We start from the raw sequence: 20,109 nt of genomic DNA, 5'->3' as shown, positions 1-20,109 counted from the left end.
TTCACTGCACAGTATACACACACCGGCTGCTGTGATTGGGTGCAGTGAGACAGCTGTCACTCAGTGTGGGAGCGTGTCTCACTGCAACCAATCATAGGCGCCGAAAAGCAGGAAAGCAGGGAATAGGAGATTGATTAATGAGCGGCCGGCTTTTTTAAAAGAGGAAAAGCCACCGGAGTTTGAACAGCTGTGCAGCGCCGCGGCAGTGATCGGGGAACGGTAAGTAAGAGAGAGGGGGGGGAACTGACCGACAGACTGTGAGAGGGGGACAGACAAGACAGAGAGAGACAGACCGACGGACTGAGGGAGATAGAATAAAAAAAAAAAATGACCGACATCGCTAGTAAAAAGCACAAAACGTGCGTTTTGGACATCGGAGTGCCACACAAGGTTTTCATGTAAAATCTTTCATGTATTAATCTCAAAAAGTAACATACACCAGCTCTATCTCACTATTGGGTATGTGCCCTTAACATTTCCGCCATGAAAATTCATTTTGGTGTCATTTTGGAAGGTTTTCTGGTGAGTCCGTAAAAATGGCGTAAAACTTGGACAAAATTGTTCACAGCTGTGACTTTTGAGTGATAAATGCTTCAAGGGGTCTTCCCCATGCTGATGCCATGTCATTTGAGCACTCTTCTGAGACTTTTGTGACATTTTTAGGGTTTCTACATGCTGCCGGAGGGTCATTTCACAAAAATACTCGGGTCTCCCATTGGATAACATTGGGCTCGGTGCTCGGGCCGAGTACACGAGTATCTTGGGAGGCTCGGCCCGAGCTTCGAGCACTCGAGCTTTTTAGTACTCGCTCATCACTAATAAAGACCAATGAATTAGTTGTACTTGGATACACCCCATTAAACAAGGCTAATACTTGTGTGAGCCTGTAACAATGCAAACTACACCAGTTGCAGAAGTCTGAGTATCTGCATTGGATCCTGTAGTAAATATGTTTGGGAATTTACATATCCAAATTTAACTCTTTCTTTCTCCTGGGAACAGTTTGAATAGCTGTGGCAGGCATTAAAACTATACCCTAATTTCAATTCTGAGATTATAAGGTTTTGGTTTCATAATCAGTCCATAGACTGGAGTTAGATCCACATCAAGTTCAGAGTCCTTCAGTAATTTAACATGCTGCAATATGGTTGTGAGAAAAATAAACATTTCACTTCGAGCAACATCTTCTCCTACACATTTCCTGACTCCCATGCCAAAAATGAACACCTTGTCCATCAAACTTTTATCAACATGTCCACTCTGGTCAAGAAACCTTTCTGGGAGGAAGGTGTCAGCATCTCTCCACACTGTCCTATAAATGAAGCAATGTAACAAACATATAAATTCATGAAAAACAATACGCTGCAATTAGCTCAAACTATTTGGAAATGTACAGATCCAAAAAGTGGAATCTTACTTCATACGAATGTATACGTAATTACATAATTACATAGATTGAAAAAAGACCTAGGTCCATCTAGTTCAACCTTCCTCCACCAGTTGTATATTTTGTCCCTAAGTCACTTATAACCAGCAATGTTGTGTGTACTGAGGAAATCATCCAGCCCTGTTTTAAAAGCTGTTATAGTATTTGCCATTACTACCTCTTGTGGTAGGGCATTCCACAGTCTGACCGCTCTAACTGTAAAGAACCCTTTCCTATTTATTTGCCGGAATCGCTTTTCTTCCACTTGCAGTGTATGCCCCCTGGTCCTTAATATACAATTCCCAACAATAAATCTATATGTACTATATCAATGACCCCTTCTAATGGTGGCTGCAGAACAACCGAATGTCAGCATGTTCACAAAAGCAGGTGATTGCAATTTCAGCATCAGCTAAATGATCAAATTAATAAATACAGAATTTTGAACCAAATAATGTAAATGAATAATAGGATAGTAAAATGGTCTTTGTAATGAGAGTCATGTGTATAAGTCCTCATTGTAAAGGATCTATGCTATTCCATTTTGAGCTTTTGAGTATTTGAGTTGTATTAAGGATTTTAGTAATAAGATAGCACTTACTGGTCATGATTTACTTGGTACATGTTTATAAACACGGAGGTGTCTTTTGGAATCCAAAATTCATTCAAGATGGTATCCATAGTAGTACTAAGCATCAAGAAAATGGCAATGTAAAATTTAGCATAAAAAATATATTACTGGACTGTTACAATGACATGTAATTGTTATAAGAATTTTAGCCTAACATTCGTTTTTTAATAACTGAATATTCTAAATAATTCGAATTGTCTGTATTCATTATTATATCTACTGATGTATGTATGATTTTCTTCTCTGAACAAATAGTAGAAAACTAAAGTTATTAATGCAAGGCTCAGCAATGTACTTTTCTAAAATTGCTTGGAAGAACTACAGATTCCTTATCTGCTAGCCTTGGAAAGTATCAGACATTGTCATGGACATCTCCCTGCTGTTTTGAGACTAGTGACAGCCAAGGAGTGGAGACTCCCATCTCCATCTTGACTCCTCATTTAAACAAAGTTTCCGCAGGGTTTGCGGGGAGTGCAGCAGGCATCTGTGACCCGTTCCACAGCCCAGGATCTGGGGTGGAGGGAAGACTACTTGAAAGGACACACAGAAGGAAACACCGGCCTTGACCTCTGAACTATCCGGGATCGGCTAGAGCCCATCACAGTGGAACACGGCATTCCAAAGGTGGTGTATTTCAGTGAGTAAAGAACTTGAACTGCAACCTCTGGCTCGATTTATCATTGCTGGCGCTCCCATCATCGTGTCCCTGCGCCATAGGCGACTACTACTCCCAACATCCTCCCTGGGGCCTGAGCTCTGCCTGTGAAGAGCTGTACCATCCGAGCTGTGTTATCATCCGCCCCAGAGAAGACCTCCCGCAGCGCTGGTTCCCATATTTAGCCGCACACCACAGGTGGCGTCATGAATAACTAAAACCCCTATCCTCATCATCCCCCATTTATTGACATCTCCAGAGTCACGGAACCGGGCTTAGCCACTGTGACAACCCAAACCGACACTGGGCAGTCTTAATCCCTAAGACCCAGTGGGTGCGTCAATGTCACATCAACAGGACAGAGCTGCAGTCAATCATTGATCTCAACAGCCTTGCTGATGTAGAAATCAATAGCCACTATGCTCAGTGATTAGCTGCAATGCTATTAATGTGACATCACCATTGCAGCCAAACAACAAAGACTGGAGCTGTGGTGAGAAGCAGTGCTGCATCCCTGGAAGGTGAGTAAAAGCTTAGTTTGTTTGTTGGTGTGCCAAAGACAAAAATAGAATAGTTTTAAACTAGCAGAAGGTATAAATGTACCTGGACAATGAGAGATTAGAATTGGTGTGAAATAATTTGCAGAATCCGGTCACTAGGACATGTAAATAATCTGTGGTCACTGTATGGCACTCCTGAGAATTGAATCTTTCTTACGGCACTGCTCTTCTTTTGATTTTAGTCATCCTAGTGTGACATAATGTGTGTCATGCTCTAACGAAAATTTGGTGCCCCAGGTTAGCTAATCAAAAGAGGATCCAGGGATGCCATCAGGTAAACGTGGTTGACAGGGATCCCATTCAGTGGCCACAGATAACTGACGTGGTCAGTGTACTAGTCCTGGGTGAAAGAGAGCTCCAGTGCAAGCCAAAACCAAGGAATTTGGTATAGCTGCCACCATACTGTCAACGATATCACTAGTGAGAGTTGTACCTGTGTAATAAGGAAACAGCACCAAAAAAAGACAGTGATTCGCTGTGGTTGTGGAGTCCACAACACAAGAATTATAATCCTGCCCAGCACGCAAAGCTGTAAGGCATGACAATCAAAATTAAGCTTGGGGGCATCTTCTTCAAGCGGAGTAAAAACAATAGAACTGTCACACTAGCTAGTGGATATGATATATACAGTATATATATATATATATATATATATATATATATATCACAGAGAACATACAAACTCCTTGTAGATGTTGGTAGGATTTAAACCCAGGACCCCAGTGCTGCAACACTGCAGTGCTAACCACTAAGCCACTGTGCAGTGTATGTATATATATATATATATATATATATATATATATATATATATATATATATATATATATATATATATATATATATATATATATATATATATATATATATATATATATATATATATATATATATATATGTATATATATTAGCTGTAGTACCCAGGCGTTGCCCGGGATAGTAACTATCTCTCTTCAAGTTTCTGTCTGTCTCTGTGTGTCTGTCTCTGTCTGTATCAGTTTCTCTGTCTGTCTTTGTATCAGTCTCTGTCTGTATCTCTCTATCTCTGTGTCTCTATCTCTGTGTCTCTCTCTTTCTCTGTGTCTGTCTGTCTCTCTCTATCTGTCTGTCTCGTTCCCCGTCTGTCTCTTTGCACGGCTGTCTCTTTGCGCGACTGTCTCTTTCTCCGTCTGTCTCTTTCCCCTTCTGTCTTTTTCCCCTTCTCTCTCTTTCCCCTTCTGTCTCTTTGCCCGGCTGTCTCTTCGCCCGGCTGTCTCTTTGCCCGGCTGTCTCTTTGCCCGGCTGTCTCTTTGCTGGCTGTGTCTTTGCCCGGCTGTCTCTTTCCAGGGCTGTCTCTTTCACTGTCTGTCTCTTTGCCTTTCTGTCTCTTCCAGGGCTGTCACTTTCCAGGTCTGTCTCTTTGCCCGTCTGTCTCTTTGCCTGGCTGTCTCTTTGCCCAGCTGTCTCTTTGCCCGTCTGTTTCTTTCCAGGGCTGTTTCTTTCCAGGGCTCTCTCTTTGCCCGTCTGTCTCTTTCCAGGGCTGTCTCTTTCCAGGGCTGTCTCTTTCCATGGCTGTCTCTTTCCAGGGCTGTCTCTTTGCCCATCTGTCTCTTTCCAGGGCTGTCTCTTTCCAGGGCTATCTCTTTGCCCGGCTGTCTCGTTACCCGGCTGTCTCTTTACCCAGCTGTCAATTTGCCCGGCTGTCTCATTCCAAGGCTGTCTCTTTCCAAGGCTGTCTCTTTCCAAGGCTGCTTCTTTCCCAGTCTGTCTCTTTGCCCAGCTGTCTCTTTGCCCGGTTGTCTCTTTCCAGGGCTGTCTCTTTCACCGTCTGTCTCTTTGCCCATCTGTCTCTTCCAGGGCTGTCTCTTTCCAGGTCTGTCTCTTTGCCCATCTGTCTCTTTGCCCGGCTGTCTCTTTGCCTTGCTGTCTCTTTGCCCGTCTGTTTCTTTCCAGGGCTGTCTCTTTCCAGGGCTGTCTCTTAGCCCGGCTGTCTCTTTGCCCAGTTGTCTCTTTGCCCAGCTGTCTCTTTCCAGGGCTGTCTCTTTCCAGGGCTGTCTCTTTCCAGGGCTGTCTCTTTCCAGGGCTGTCTCTGTCCCCTTCTGTCTCTTTGCCCGGCTTTCTCTTTGCCCGTCTGTCTCTTTCCAGGGCTGTCTCTTTCCACGGCTGTCTCTTTCCAGGGCTGTCTCTTTCCCCGTCTGTCTCTTTGCCCGTCTGTCTCTTTCCAGGGCTGTCTCTTTCCAGGGCTGTCTCTTTGCCCGGCTGTCTCTTTGCCCGGCTGTCTCGTTACCCGGCTGTCTCTTTACCCGGCTGTCTCTTTACCCGGCTGTCTCTTTCCAAGGTTGTCTCTTTCAAAGGCTGTCTCTTTCTAAGGCTGTTTCTTTCCAAGGCTGTCTCTTTGCCCGGCTGTCTCTTTGCCCAGCTGTCTCTTTGCCCGTCTATTTCTGTCTCTATCTCTCTGTCTCTTTTTCTGTCTGTCTCGGTCTGTGTCTCTGTCTGTCTTTTTCTGTCTCTCACTCACACATAAGCTTCTTATACTAACAGTTTATTTTGTTCCTATAGCAGCCACTGACAGTTGCTATTAGTAGCCGTATCTCCAAGTTCCATTCAGATTAATGGAGGCAGGATTTTTGAGAGTAACTGTAAAGCGCGGGGTTAATTTTTCCCGTCAAAACATAGTCTATGACGTTCCCTGGGTCACATGGGGCATCTGTGCAAAATTTCATGATTGTAAATGCAACGGTGCGGATTCCTTTAGCGGACACACACACACACATATATACATACACTAAGGGGCACTTTGCACACTGCGACATCGCAGGTGCGATGTTGGTGGGGTCAAATTGAAAATGACGCACTTCCGGCATCGCATGCGACATCGCAGTGTGTAAAGGCTGGATGATACGATTAACGAGCGCAAAAGCGTCGTAATCGTATCATCGGTGCAGCGTCGGCGTAATCCATGATTACGCTGACGCGACGGTCCAATGTTGTTCCTCGCTCCTGCGGCTGCACACATCGCTGTGTGTGAAGTCGCAGGAGCGAGGAACGTCTCCTACCGGCCTCACTGCGGCTTCCGTAGGATATGCGGAAGGAAGGAGGTGGGCAGGATGTTGACATCCTGCTCATCTCCGCCCCTCCGCTCTGATTGGCCGCCTGCCGTGTGACGTCGCAGTGACGCCGCACGACCCGCCCCCTTAACAAGGAGGCAGGTCGCCGGCCACAGGGACGTCGCACGGCAGGTGAGTGTGTGTGTGAAGCTGGCGTAGCGATAACTTTCGCTACGCCAGCTATCACCACATATCGCTGCTGCGACGGGGGCGGGCACTATCGCACTCGGCATCGCAGCATCGGCCTGCGATGTCGCAGTGTGCAAAGTGCCCCTAAGCTTTATATATTACATATACATATACAGTGTGTATATATATATATATTTATATATATATATATATATATATATATATATATATACACACTGTATATATATTTATTTAAATTTGTTTGTATATATATTACAACAGGTGTGTAAATACCTACAGTAATACATAGTCTACATTGTTTGCTGTCTAATCTGAGCCTGTAGTTTATGGAAATTGCATTGTACTTTCGGTTTCAGATGACTATTATCCATATATACAGTCAGGGCCGTATTTGCCACTAGGCACCCGTGGTCCCGTGCCTAGGGCGGCACGTTGCGGGGGGCGGCACTTTCTGGCAGCAAAAAAAAAAAAATTTTATAAATTTTTTTTTTTTTTTTTTTTTTACATCCCCGGCCCCCGTCCCTCCCTCCGTTACACTCGGCTGTGTTCCGGGGGGGAGGGGAGGCGCACTTCTGCTGTCTATTTCAATACATGGCGGGCGCCAGGCATAGTGAGCTGACTAACCCCGGAAGTTCCATGGCCTGCACTTCCGGGGTCAGAGGCGCGCGGGCGCGACATTCAGCTGACTGCCCCGTGCTGCAGCGTCCAATGCTGCAGATGACACACGCCGTGGAGGAGGACGCGTCTGAAGCTGGAGCCAGCCAGAAGAGGAGCCAGCCAGAGCAGGGCGGCGGGCACCGGAGCAGGTAAGGCAGAGGCAGAGCCTAGAATGTATGGGCTCCTTACAGGTTAGTTGATGATCGTTGCAAATTGCGATGCCTCTTTTTGTCCACTGTAATCATGCAAGGGGAGGCTGGGGGGAGAGAGGCTGAGGCTGGGGGAGGCTGGGAAGAGAGGGAGGCTGGGAAGAGAGAGAGGCTGGGGGGAGGCTGGGAAGAGAGAGAGGCTGGGGTGAGGCTGGGAAGAGAGAGAGGCTGGGGGGAGGCTGGGAAGAGAGAGAGAGAGGCTGAGGCTGGGAAGAGAGAGAGGCTGAGAAGAGAGAGGCTGAGGGGAGGCTGGGAAGAGAGAGAGGCTGAGGCTGGGAAGAGAGAGAGACTGAGACTGGGGGGAGGCTGGGAAGAGAGAGAGGCTGAGGCTGGGGGAGGCTGGGAAGAGAGAGAGGCTGGGAAGAGAAAGAGGCTGAGGCTGGGGGGAGTCTGGGAAGAGAGAGAGAGGCTGAGGCTGGGAAGACAGAGAGGCTTAGGCTGGGGGGAGGCTGGGAAGAGAGAGAGGCTGAGGCTGGGAAGAGAGGCTGAGGCTGGGGGGAGAGGCTGAGGCTGGGGGGAGGATGGGGGGAGAGAGAGGTTAAGGCTGGGGGGAGAGAGGCTGGGGGGAGAGAGAGGCTGAGGCTGGGGGGAGAGAGAGGCTGAAGCTGGGGGGGGAGGCTGGGAGAAGAGAGGCTGATTCTGGGGGAGTCTGGGAGGGGGAGGCTGATGCTGAGGGAGGCTGATGGCTGATGCTGAGGGAGGCTGGGAGGGGGAGGGGGAGGCTTGGAGGAGGGAAGCTGATGCTGAGGGAGACTTGGAGGAGGGAGGGAGGAGGGAGGCTGATGCTGGGGGAGGCTGGGAGGAGGGAGGCTGATGCTGGGGGAGGCTGGGAGGAGGGAGGCTGATGCTGGGGGAGGTTGGGAGGAGGGAGGCTGAGGCTAGGGGAGGCTGGGAGGAGGGAGGCTGATGCTGGGGGAGGTTGGGAGGAGGGAGGCTGAAGCTAGGGGAGGCTGGGAGGAGGGAGGCTGAAGCTGGGGAAGGCTGGGAGGAGGGAGGCTGAGGCTGGGGGAGGCTGAGGCTGGGAGGAGGGAGGCTGGGAGGAGGGAGGCTGGGAGGGGGAAGGTGAGGCTTGGAGGAGGTAGGCTGATGCTGGGGGAGGCTGGGAGGAGGGAGGCTGATGCTGGGAGGAGGGAGGCTGATGCTGGGAGCAGGGAGGCTGATGCTGGGGGAGGCTGGGAGGAGAGAGGCTGATTCTGGGGGAGTCTGGGAGGGGGAGGCTGATACTGAGGGAGGCTGATGCTGAGGGAGGCTGGGAGGGGGAGGGTGAGGCTTGGAGGAGGGAAGCTGATGCTGAGGGAGACTTGGAGGAGGGAGGGAGGAGGGAGGCTGATGCTGGGGGAGGCTGGGAGGAGGGAGGCTGATGCTGGGGGAGGAGGGAGGCTGAGGCTGGGGGAGGCTGAGGCTGGGGGAGGCTGGGAGGCTGAGGCTGGGGGAGGCTGGGAGGAGGGAGGCTGGGAGGAGGGAGGCTGGGAGGGGGAAGGTGAGGCTTGGAGGATGGAGGCTGATGCTGGGGGAGGCTGGGAGGAGGGAGGCTGATGCTGGGAGGAGGGAGGCTGATGCTGGGAGCAGGGAGGCTGATGCTGGGGGAGGCTGGGAGGAGAGAGGCTGATTCTGGGGGAGTCTGGGAGGGGGAGGCTGATGCTGAGGGAGGCTGATGCTGAGGGAGGCTGGGAGGGGGAGGGTGAGGCTTGGAGGAGGGAAGCTGATGCTGAGGGAGACTTGGAGGAGGGAGGGAGGAGGGAGGCTGAGGCTGGGGGAGGCTGGGAGGAGGGAGGCTGATGCTGGGGGAGGCTGGGAGGAGGGAGGCTGATGCTGGGGGAGGTTGGGAGGAGGGAGGCTGAGGCTAGGGGAGGCTGGGAGGAGGGAGGCTGATGCTGGGGGAGGTTGGGAGGAGGGAGGCTGAAGCTAGGGGAGGCTGGGAGGAGGGAGGCTGAAGCTGGGGAAGGCTGGGAGGAGGGAGGCTGAGGCTGGGGGAGGCTGAGGCTGGGAGGAGGGAGGCTGGGAGGAGGGAGGCTGGGAGGGGGAAGGTGAGGCTTGGAGGAGGGAGGCTGATGCTGGGGGAGGCTGGGAGGAGGGAGGCTGATGCTGGGAGGAGGGAGGCTGAGGCTGGGAGCAGGGAGGCTGATGCTGGGGGAGGCTGGGAGGAGAGAGGCTGATTCTGGGGGAGTCTGGGAGGGGGAGGCTGATGCTGAGGGAGGCTGGGAGGGGGAGGGTGAGGCTTGGAGGAGGGAAGCTGATGCTGAGGGAGACTTGGAGGAGGGAGGGAGGAGGGAGGCTGATGCTGGGGGAGGCTGGGAGGAGGGAGGCTGATGCTGGGGGAGGCTGGGAGGAGGGAGGCTGAGGCTGGGGGAGGCTGAGGCTGGGGGAGGCTGGGAGGCTGAGGCTGGGGGAGGCTGGGAGGAGGGAGGCTGGGAGGAGGGAGGCTGGGAGGGGGAAGGTGAGGCTTGGAGGAGGGAGGCTGATGCTGGGGGAGGCTGGGAGGAGGGAGGCTGATGCTGGGAGGAGGGAGGCTGATGCTGGGAGCAGGGAGGCTGATGCTGGGGGAGGCTGGGAGGAGAGAGGCTGATTCTGGGGGAGTCTGGGAGGGGGAGGCTGATGCTGAGGGAGGCTGATGCTGAGGGAGGCTGGGAGGGGGAGGGTGAGGCTTGGAGGAGGGAAGCTGATGCTGAGGGAGACTTGGAGGAGGGAGGGAGGAGGGAGGCTGAGGCTGGGGGAGGCTGGGAGGAGGGAGGCTGATGCTGGGGGAGGCTGATGCTGGGGGAGGCTGGGAGGAGAGAGGCTGATGCTGGGGGAGGCTGGGAGGGGGAAGGTGAGGCTTGGAGGAGGGAGGCTGATGCTGGGGGAGGCTGGGAGGAGGGAGGCTGATGCTGGGGAAGGCTGGGAGGAGGGAAGCTGATGTTGGGGGAGGCTGGGAGGAGGGAGGCTGATGCTGGGGGAGGCTGGGAGGAGGGAGGCTGATGCTGGGGGAGGCTGGGAGGAGGGAGGCTGATGCTGGGGGAGGCTGGGAGGAGGGAGGCTGATGCTTGGGGAGGTTTGGAGGAGGGAGGCTGAGGCTGGGGGAGGCTGGGAGGAGGGAGGCTGAGGCTGGGGGAGGCTGGGAGGAGGGAGGCTGGGAGGAGAGAGGCTGATGCTGGGAGGGGGAAGGTGAGGCTTGGAGGAGGGAGGCTGATGCTGGGGGAGGCTGGGAGGAGGAAGGCTGATGCTGGGGGAGGCTGGGAGGAGGAAGGCTGATGCTGGGGGAGGCTGGGAGGAGGAAGGCTGATGCTGGGGGAGGCTGGGAGGAGGAAGGCTGATGCTGGGGGAGGCTGGGAGGAGGAAGGCTGATGCTGGGGGAGGCTGGGAGGAGGGAGGCTGATGCTGGGGGAGGCTGGGAGGAGGGAGGCTGATGCTTGGGGAGGTTGAGAGGAGGGAGGCTGAAGCTGGGGAAGGCTGGGAGGAGGGAGGCTGAGGCTGGGGGAGGCTGGGAGGAGGGAGGCTGAGGCTGGGAGGAGGGAGGCTGAGGCTGGGAGGGGGAAGGTGAGGCTGGGAGGAGGGAGGCTGATGCTGGGGGAGGCTGGGAGGAGGGAGGCTGATGCTGGGAGCAGGGAGGCTGATGCTGGGGGAGGCTGGGAGGAGAGAGGCTGATGCTGGAGGAGGCTGATGCTGGGGGAGGCTGGGAGGAGAGAGTCTGATGCTGGAGGAGGCTGATGCTGGGGGAGGCTGGGAGGAGAGAGGCTGATGCTAGAGGAGGCTGATGCTGGGGGAGGCTGGGAGGAGAGAGGCTGATGCTGGAGGAGGCTGATGCTGGGGGAGGCTGGGAGGAGAGAGGCTGATGCTGGAGGAGGCTGATGCTGGGGGAGGCTGGGAGGAGAGAGGCTGATGCTGGAGGAGGCTGATGCTGGGGGAGGCTGGGAGGAGAGAGGCTGATGCTGGAGGAGGCTCATGCTGGGGGAGGCTGGGAGGAGAGAGGCTGATGCTGGAGGAGGCTCATGCTGGGGGAGGCTGGGAGGAGAGAGGCTGATGCTGGAGGAGGCTCATGCTGGGGGAGACTGGGAGGAGAGAGGCTGATGCTGGAGGAGGCTCATGCTGGGGGAGGCTGGGGGAGAGAGGCTGAAGCTGGGGGAAGCTGGGGGAGGCTGGGGGGAGAGAGGCTGATGCTGGGGGAGGCTGGGGAGAGAGAGGCTGATGCTGGGGGAGAGGCTGCTGGTGAAGGCGGGAGAGAGCGGCTGCTGCTGGGGGAATGGGAGAGAGGGGCCAATGCTAGAGACAGAGGACAAGGGTTGAGGGATAGAGCAATTACAATATCGATGGGGGGGAGTGTAAGGGCTCAGAATAAGAGGGGGCCAGCATTGGGAGCTCATTATGGAGAAGGGGCAGCATGTCTGGGCTCAGTATGGAGTGGAACAATGTAGGGGAGTCAATATCAAGAGTGGGGTAGTGTGTGTGGGGGGGGTCTCAGCATAAGCGTTAGTGTGGTGGTCTTAAAATGAATGGGGCAGCATGGAGGTGACATTATGGAAAAGAGGAAGGCAGCATTAGGAGCTCATGGAGAGGGGCAGCATGCACGGGACACTGAGGAGGGGGCAGCATGCATGGGACATTGTGAGGAGGGGACAGCATGCATGGGACACTGTCAGGAGGGGGCAGCATGCATGGGACACTGTGAGGAGGGGGCAGCATGCATGGGACACTGTGAGGAGGGGGCAGCATGCATGGGACACTGTGAGGAGGGGGCAGCATGCATGGGACACTGTGAGGAGGGGGCAGCATGCATGGGACACTGTGAGGAGGGGGCAGCATGCATGGGACACTGTGAGGAGGGGGCAGTATGCATGGGACACTGTGAGGAGGGGGCAGCATGCATGGGACACTGTGAGGAGGGGGCAGCATGCATGGGACACTGTGAGGAGGGGGAAGCATGCATGGGACACTGTGAGGAGGGGGCAGCATGCATGGGACACTGTGAGGAGGGGGCAGCATGCATGGGACACTGTAAGGAGGGGGCAGCATGCATGGGACACTGTGAGGAGGGGGCAGCATGCATGGGACACTGTGAGGAGGGGGCATCATGCATGGGACACTGTGAGGAGGGGGCAGCATGCATGGGACACTGTGAGGAGGGGGCAGCATGCATGGGACACTGTGAGGAGGGGGCAGCATGCATGGGACACTGTGAGGAGGGGGCAGCATGCATGGGAGATTGTGAGGAGGGGGCAGCATGCATGGGACACTGTGAGGAGGGGGCAGCATGCATGGGACACTGAGGAGTGGGCAGCATGCATGGGACACTGTGAGGAGAGGGCAGCATGCATGGGAGATTGTGAGGAGGGGGCAGCATGCATGGGAGATTGTGAGGAGGGGGCAGCATGCATGGGACACTGTGAGGAGGGGGCAGCATGATGTGAGGACAGTGTGCAGATCATATTTCATAATTGAGGAAGGTGTGGTGGGTATAATTTATAAGGGAGGGCAGTGTGTAGTTTATTAGGGGCAGTGTGACAGTCACAGTATATAAGTGGGGACGGTGTGGTGGGAATATTTTATACTCATGCTATGTTTTGATGTGCCTGTGGTGATCCCCATTGGGGGGGGGGGGGTTAGTGCCCTTCGTTTCTCATTGATACTTTTTCAAGTGTTTTACAGAGTAGATCTGCCTTAAACAGATGTCGTGTGCGAAAACTCAGTTTTACGTTGTCAATAAGGGGCGCGACCACTTAAAGTGCCTAGGGCAGCACGAAGGCAAAATACAGCCCTGCATACAGTACATACCAGTGTGGAATTGTGAAGGGTACAAAAGATGAATGTCTTAGAACCTCATTGATAAATGCCTCAGTGTAATGCAAATCTTTTCTATCGTCGAATCTGGGTGGTCTGCTTGTTCCAATAATCTCATCTGAGGAGAAAGGCAATCAAGTTCACACTGCTGTTTTTAGAATTATTTATGAATATAAAATTAAATACATATAGGTTTTATGTTGTCCATAAATATTTGGACAGTGACTTTGTGATTTAGGCTCTGTATGCCACTATTTTTTATTTAACATGAAAAAACTGAGAAACCATTGAAGTAAAGACTTTCAGATTTGGTGGTTGAACAAATATCCTGTGAAACGTTTGGGAATTGTAACCATTTTTCTACAAAGCCTCCTCATTTCAGGATCCCAATAATAATTGGACAAATATACTTTACCATTAATAATATGTACGGTAGTGATGTAATGTGTGAATGGTAACTATTCGTATTCGGATTATTCGTAATTAATTCCAAAGTACTATTCTGATATTCGTCATGAATACCGAGCCTAATGCATGTAAAAGGGGAACCCAAGCCTTTTTCTTGTAGTGAAGAATACTGGAATAGTAATCATTATTCGGTAAGCATTAGTTACTATTTGACAACACTAATAATATGATCATTGTTAATATTTTGTATAGAATCATTTTCAGTTAATGATTGTCTGAAGTTTAGAAACCGTGGACATCATCAAATGCTGCGTTTCCTCCTTTGTGATGCTTTACCAGGTATTTACTGCAGATGACTTCAGTTGCTTGTTTATGGCTTCTGCCTTAATTTTTCTCCCCTTCACCCTAGGCGATTTTTGTTTTTGTTTTGATTTTTTTTGCTCCTTTTCTTCCGAGAGCCGTAAATTTTTATTTTTCAGTCAATCTTGCCATATAAGGGCTTGTTTTTTGCAGAACGAGTTGTACTTTTAAATGAAACCTTACATTTTGCCATACAGAGTACTGGAAAAAGCAAAAAACCTCCAAGTACGGAAAAATTGCAAAAAATGTGCGATTCCATGATTGTTTTTCAGATATTTTATTTACCTTGTTCACTATATGGTAAAACTGATGTGTCAGTGGGATGCCTCGGGTCAGTATGAGTTTGTTGACACCAAACATGTATAGGTTTACTCTTATTTAAGTGGTAGAGTTGAGCGCGGTTCTAGGTTCGTGGTTCTCCAGTTCGTGGCTCGAGTGATTTTGGGGCCTGTTCTAGATCGAACTAGAACTCGAGCTTTTTTGCAAAAGCTCGATAGTTCTAGATACGTTCGAGAACGGTTCTAGCAGCAAAAAAACAGCTAATTCCCAGCTGGCTTTCCGCTGTAATAGTGTAAGTCACTCTGTGACTCACACTATTATGAAATTTCAGTGTATAGTGTGTGGGAACAGCGCCTTCAGATCACTGCTGTGTGGATAATGGCGATCGCCATTTTTTTTTTTTTCCTTGTCTTCCTTCCCTAAGCGCGCGCGTGTAGTGGGGAGGGCCAGCATGTCAGCCAATCCCAGACACACACACAGCTAAGTGGACTTTTAGCCAGAGAAGCAACGGCATGTGTGATAGGATGTACATGTCACATGTCCCAGCATTATAAAAACGAGTATCTGCCCGTCCGGACGCCATTATCTCTTCTGCGTCCTTGGTGTCAGACATCACTGGCGCAGCTCCGTCCTGAGTCGTATCGCCGATACTGCTGTATGCGCTCCATACACAGCGCTGGACAGCTTAGGGATAGCACTTTCTATCAGTCCTTTTAAGGGCTCGTACCGGCAGGGTCAGAGCCATAGGTGACAGGTCCTGAAAACAGAGACAGCGTCTGTGTAGCTAAGGTCAGGGATTTCCTCGCTGCATTTCCCCATTAGGAGGGAATAGAAAGGCAGGCTTCCATTCCTCTACCCAGAGCCCCACAATCCTGGCACTGTACCCTCCTGTCCTCTGCACACTCCAACTCATTATAACTAAGCCATTATACTAGCAAACACTGAGTGTACCTAGTGTCATCCTAAACGTGGCTATTGGACTTCTGTATAGTCCCAGTAGTGCACAGATATTTTCAGCACGTCTGCCTGCATTGCACACTCCAACTGATAGTTACTAAGCCATTTTACTAGCAAACACTCAGTGTACCTAGTTTCATCCTAAACGTGGCTATTGGACTTCTGTATAGTCCCACTAGTGCACAGATATTTGCAGCACCTCTGCCTGCATTGCACACTCCAACTCATTATAACTAAGCCATTATACTAGCAAACACTGAGTGTACCTAGTGTCATCCTAAACGTGGCTATTGGACTTCTGTATAGTCCCACTAGTGCACAGATATTTGCAGCACCTCTGCCTGCATTGCACACTCCAACTCATTATAACTAAGCCATTATACTAGCAAACACTGAGTGTACCTAGTGGCATCCTAAACGTGGCTGTTGGACTTCTGTATAGTCCCAGTAGTGCACAGATATTTGCAGCACGTCTGCCTGCATTGCACACTCCAACTCATTATAACTAAGCCATTATACTAGTAATTTATGCTGCCAGTTTAAGGGCCGTAGTTGCATATCAGGGATATTTATTCTTTATTATTCTGCTGTTAATAAAGTTAGAACACCGCTGCAATCTACACCACCTCTCAATTTTTACTACCACATTTTCAGTGCACAATCTTGTCATAATCAACATGAGTGGCAAAATGACAGATGCTGGTGGAAAGGGGAAGAGGCGTGCTGGAAAAGGAAAAAAAGGGTTTGTCTGTGGGGAAGGTGGCAAAGCTCCATTATCATCTGCTGAAGATAGACCATCTACCAGCAAAAGTAAGATGTCTACTACTTACCGTGGACAATCCGATGTGCTCCCTTTTTTACGGACACGAACAACAGGAACAAAGGTAGATGATGGCCAAAAAAGGAAAATGCTTGAATGGATCTCAAGTGGTCCAACAAGTGCCCTCTCAGCCACTTCAAGTACCGCATCCAAAAAACACCAGTCCTCTGATTTGTCATCCCAATCAAACTTGCTTTCTCCCAGCTCTGAAGTCTCCATCAGCCCTGCACAGTATGGTGGAACTGAGATGGCTGAGTCTGCAGAGCTGTTCAGTCACACTATAGCCTGGGAATCAGAGGTCTGCTCCCAAGCTACAGTGAGTACAGACCAGGAAATGGTCTGCAGTGTTGCCCAGAACCTTTGTGACTCTGATTCAGGCCGTGAGGACCAAGTTTCTGAGCATAATGTTGACCCTTTGTCACAAACTGTAACACCTGTGGTTATAGACAAAAAGGAACATACTGATGAAGATAAGACGCAGATACCCGATTGGGATGACAACTTAAATATTCGGTCAGGGCAAGAAGAGGCTCGGTCTGAGGGGGAGGGGAGTGCAAACACAACAATTGATGATGAAGTTCTAGATCCCACCTACTGTCAACCCCCAGTCAGGCACTCGAGGAGGTAAACAGAGGCGGTGGAGGAGGATGCAACCGACGACGAAGTTACCTTGTGCCTTCCTGGACAGAGTCGGAGCACTGGTAGCACGTCTACAACTACATCCTCAGCCACCACTCTGCCTCTGAGCACTAGTCGGGGGGGCTCAGCAGGTCGCATGCCCTCTAAGCCTTGCCTAGCCTGGTCATTTTTTGACATAGAAAAAGATCGCCCAAAATATGTGATGTGTAAAAGTTGTCGTGATTCTGTTAGTAGAGGTCAAAACCTCAGCAGTTTGACAACTTCTTCCATGAATCGTCACATGAATAAATATCATAGGTCCCGGTGGGAAGCTCACCGTGCTGCAATGCGGCCTAGCGGAGCGAACCATCCACGGCCTGCCCCTTCCAGTGCATCCGCGTGCTCTTCATCTTCTAGGACTGTGGGGACAGCTGTCACACCTGGTTTTCCACGCACAACTTCCACCACTGTAACCGCAACAGGCAGTTTGCTTGGTAGGTCGTCAGTTGGTTTGGAAGGGGAAACAAGTGAGTGTGTACAGCTCTCTCAGACATTGATAGCACCAACGTTGGATGAAGGCAACATCATGTCTCCGCCTGCACTTTCCTCACAAACCTGCATTTTTCCAGGGACACCCTACTCAACACCGTCTACACACAGCAGCCAGATCTCTGTCCCTCAGATGTGGTCAAATAAAAGGCCATTTCCTGCGACCCATGACAAAGCTAAGAGGTTGACTCTATCCCTCTGTAAGCTCTTGGCTACCGAAATGCTGCCTTTCCGCCTAGTGGACACACAGGATTTTAGAGACCTTATGTCTGTCGCTTTGCCCCAGTACCAGATGCCTAGTCGCCACTACTTCTCTAAGAAAGGTGTGCCCGCGCTACACCAGCATGTCGCACACAACATCACCGCTTCCTTGAGAAACTCTGTGTGTGAACGGGTGCATTTCACCACCGATACTTGGACCAGTAAGCATGGACAGGGACGTTACATGTCGCTGACTGGGCACTGGGTAACTATGGTGATAGATGGTGAAGGGTCTGCTGCACAAGTCTTGCCGTCCCCACAACTTGTGTGTCAATCCTCTGTCTGTCCAAGTTCCGCCGCTGCTTCTGCCTCCTCCACCTCATCTAGGTCCTCCACCTCCGCCCCAAGCCTGGCTGGTCAGGCCACCACCGTTGGCCACACCGCCTGGTAAGGCCGTGTGCGACAATGCTGGAAACCTGGGTGCAGCCCTTCGCCTGGGCAAGGTGACACATGTGCCTTGTATGGCTCATGTGTTGAACCTTGTCGTCCAGCAATACTTAACACACTATCCCGGCCTAGATGGCCTTCTGACCAGGGCACGAAAACTGTTTGCTCACTTCCGCCGTTCAACCGCCGCAGCTGAGCGACTTGCATCTCTCCAGAAGTCTTTCGGCCTGCCAGTTCATCGCCTGAAATGCGATGTGGCGACACGCTGGAATTCGACTCTCCACATGTTACAGCGACTGTGGCAGCACCGCCGAGCCCTGGTGCAATACGTCATGACATATAGCCTGGGCCAACGAGATGCAGAGGTGGGGAAGATCACCCTGATGGAGTGGTCTCAGATCAAGGACCTATGCACCCTTCTGCACAGTTTTGACATGGCGAAGAATATGTTTAGCGCTGACAATGCCATTATCAGCATGACAATTCCAGTAATTTACATGCTGGAGCACACGTTAAACACTATTCGGAGTCAGGGGGTGAGACAACAGAAAGGGGAGGAACTACAGGAGGATTCATATGCGCAAGGGACAACAACATCACCAAGGTCCAGATGTTCATCATCACCAACGCAGCAGGCATGGGACCATGGGGGACAGGGATCAACAAGGGCGCATAGTAGCAGACGAAATGTTGAGGAAGGTGCAGGAGAACATGAAGAAGTGGAGGACGAACTGTCCATAGACATGGAAGACTCAGCAGATGAGGGAGACCTTGGTCAAATTTCAGTTGAAAGAGGTTGGGGGGAGATGTCAGAGGAAGAAAGAACGGGTAGCACCTCTATGCCACAAACACAGCGTGGACTTGGTCCGCATGGCTGCGCAAGACACATGAGTGCCTTCTTGTTGCACTACCTCCAACATGACCCTCGTATTGTCAAAATTAGAAGTGATGATGACTACTGGATTGCCACACTATTAGATCCCCGGTACAAGTCCAAATTTTGTGACATAATTCCAGCCATAGAAAGGGACGCACGTATGCAGGAGTATCAGCAGAAGCTGTTACTCGATCTTAGCTCGGCTTTTCCACCAAACAACCGTGCAGGTGCAGGGAGTGATTCTCCCAGTTGTAACTTGACAAACATGGGACGGTCTCGTCATCTTCAACAGTCTACACGTACCAGTAGGACTGTATCTGGTGCTGGTAACAGCAATTTTATGGAATCTTTTCATAATTTTTTTAGACCCTCCTTTGCAAGGCCACCAGAGACAACAAGTCTGACACATAGTCAACGGCTGGAGAAGATGATACAGGAGTATCTCCAAATGAACATCGATGCCATGACTTTGCAAATGGAGCCTTGTTCCTTTTGGGCTTCAAATCTAGAAAAATGGCCAGAGCTCTCCAGTTACGCCTTGGAGATTTTGTCGTGTCCAGCTGCCAGCGTTGTCTCTGAACGTGTGTTCAGTGCTGCTGGATGTGTGCTGACAGATAAGCGCACGCGTCTGTCCAGTGACAATGTGGACAGACTAACGTTCATCAAAATGAACAAGTCATAGATCCACCAGGAATTTACTACCCCTGTGTCATCCTGGGGAGAGTAAATGCTTGTGGATTTGGAATGTGCTTGATGCAAATCAAAACATCCTGTTTGCAACTAGGGCACAAGTGCTGCCACTGATAAGGTGTCTGTGTGGCCAAATTTTTGGAAAAAAAAGGGAGACTCCGCTTGGAGTAACCCTTGCTTGCTGTGTTTTTTAAAAATGATCCAAGATGAACAGAGCTGGTATCAGGAAAGACTTTGCTACCTACCCCGGAGTCATCCTGGGGACGGTTAAGAGTAGCGTATTTTTGAATGTGCTTGATGCAAATCTAGCTGTGAAGTGTACAACTAGGGCACAAGTGCTGCCACTGAATGGGTGGGTGTGTGTGGGGCCCAATTTTTGGAAAAAAAGGGAGACTCCGCTTGGAGTAACCCTTGCTTGCTGTGTTTTTTAAAAATGATCCAAGATGAACCGAGCTGGGATCAGGAAAGACTTTGCTACCTACCCCGGTGTCATCCTGGGGACGGTTAAGTATGGCGTATTTTTGAATGTGCTTGATGCAAATCAAAACATCCTGTTTGCAACTAGGGCACAAGTACTGCCACTGATAAGGTGTCTGTGTGGCCCAATTTTTGGAAAAAAGGAGTCACCTTGCGTTGTTTTACATGATTTTAGAAGGGCATGCCATGCCTATATCTGTGTCTCATCCTCTTTTTCCTCATAACGCTGTTTTGTTTTCACATGAGAATTTGTCCTTGTCACTTTCCCATGTGTTTGTGTTGTGTTGTGAGTTGTTTGTAA

General features: G+C 50.9%; 1 protein-coding gene across 1 annotated transcript in view; it reads right to left on the bottom strand.

Moving 5' to 3' along the window:
- Positions 1–1,029: 1,029 nt before the first annotated feature.
- Positions 1,030–20,109, bottom strand: part of LOC142313996 (cytochrome P450 1A1-like) — a 44,049-nt gene continuing 24,969 nt past the window's right edge. The window contains exons 5-7 of the mRNA XM_075352439.1: positions 13,120–13,243; positions 2,028–2,114; positions 1,030–1,312 (exon numbers count right to left, since the gene is read on the bottom strand). Coding sequence (XP_075208554.1) covers positions 1,030–1,312; positions 2,028–2,114; positions 13,120–13,243 — 494 coding nt within the window. The remainder of the gene's footprint in view (positions 1,313–2,027; positions 2,115–13,119; positions 13,244–20,109) is intronic.

Source organism: Anomaloglossus baeobatrachus, chromosome 1 (genome assembly GCF_048569485.1).
Source record: "Anomaloglossus baeobatrachus isolate aAnoBae1 chromosome 1, aAnoBae1.hap1, whole genome shotgun sequence".
In the NCBI taxonomy this organism is placed as follows: Eukaryota; Metazoa; Chordata; class Amphibia; order Anura; family Aromobatidae; genus Anomaloglossus; species Anomaloglossus baeobatrachus.
The sequence above is the reverse complement of the archived record's forward strand: the minus strand, read 5'-3'. Positions and strand labels throughout refer to the sequence as shown.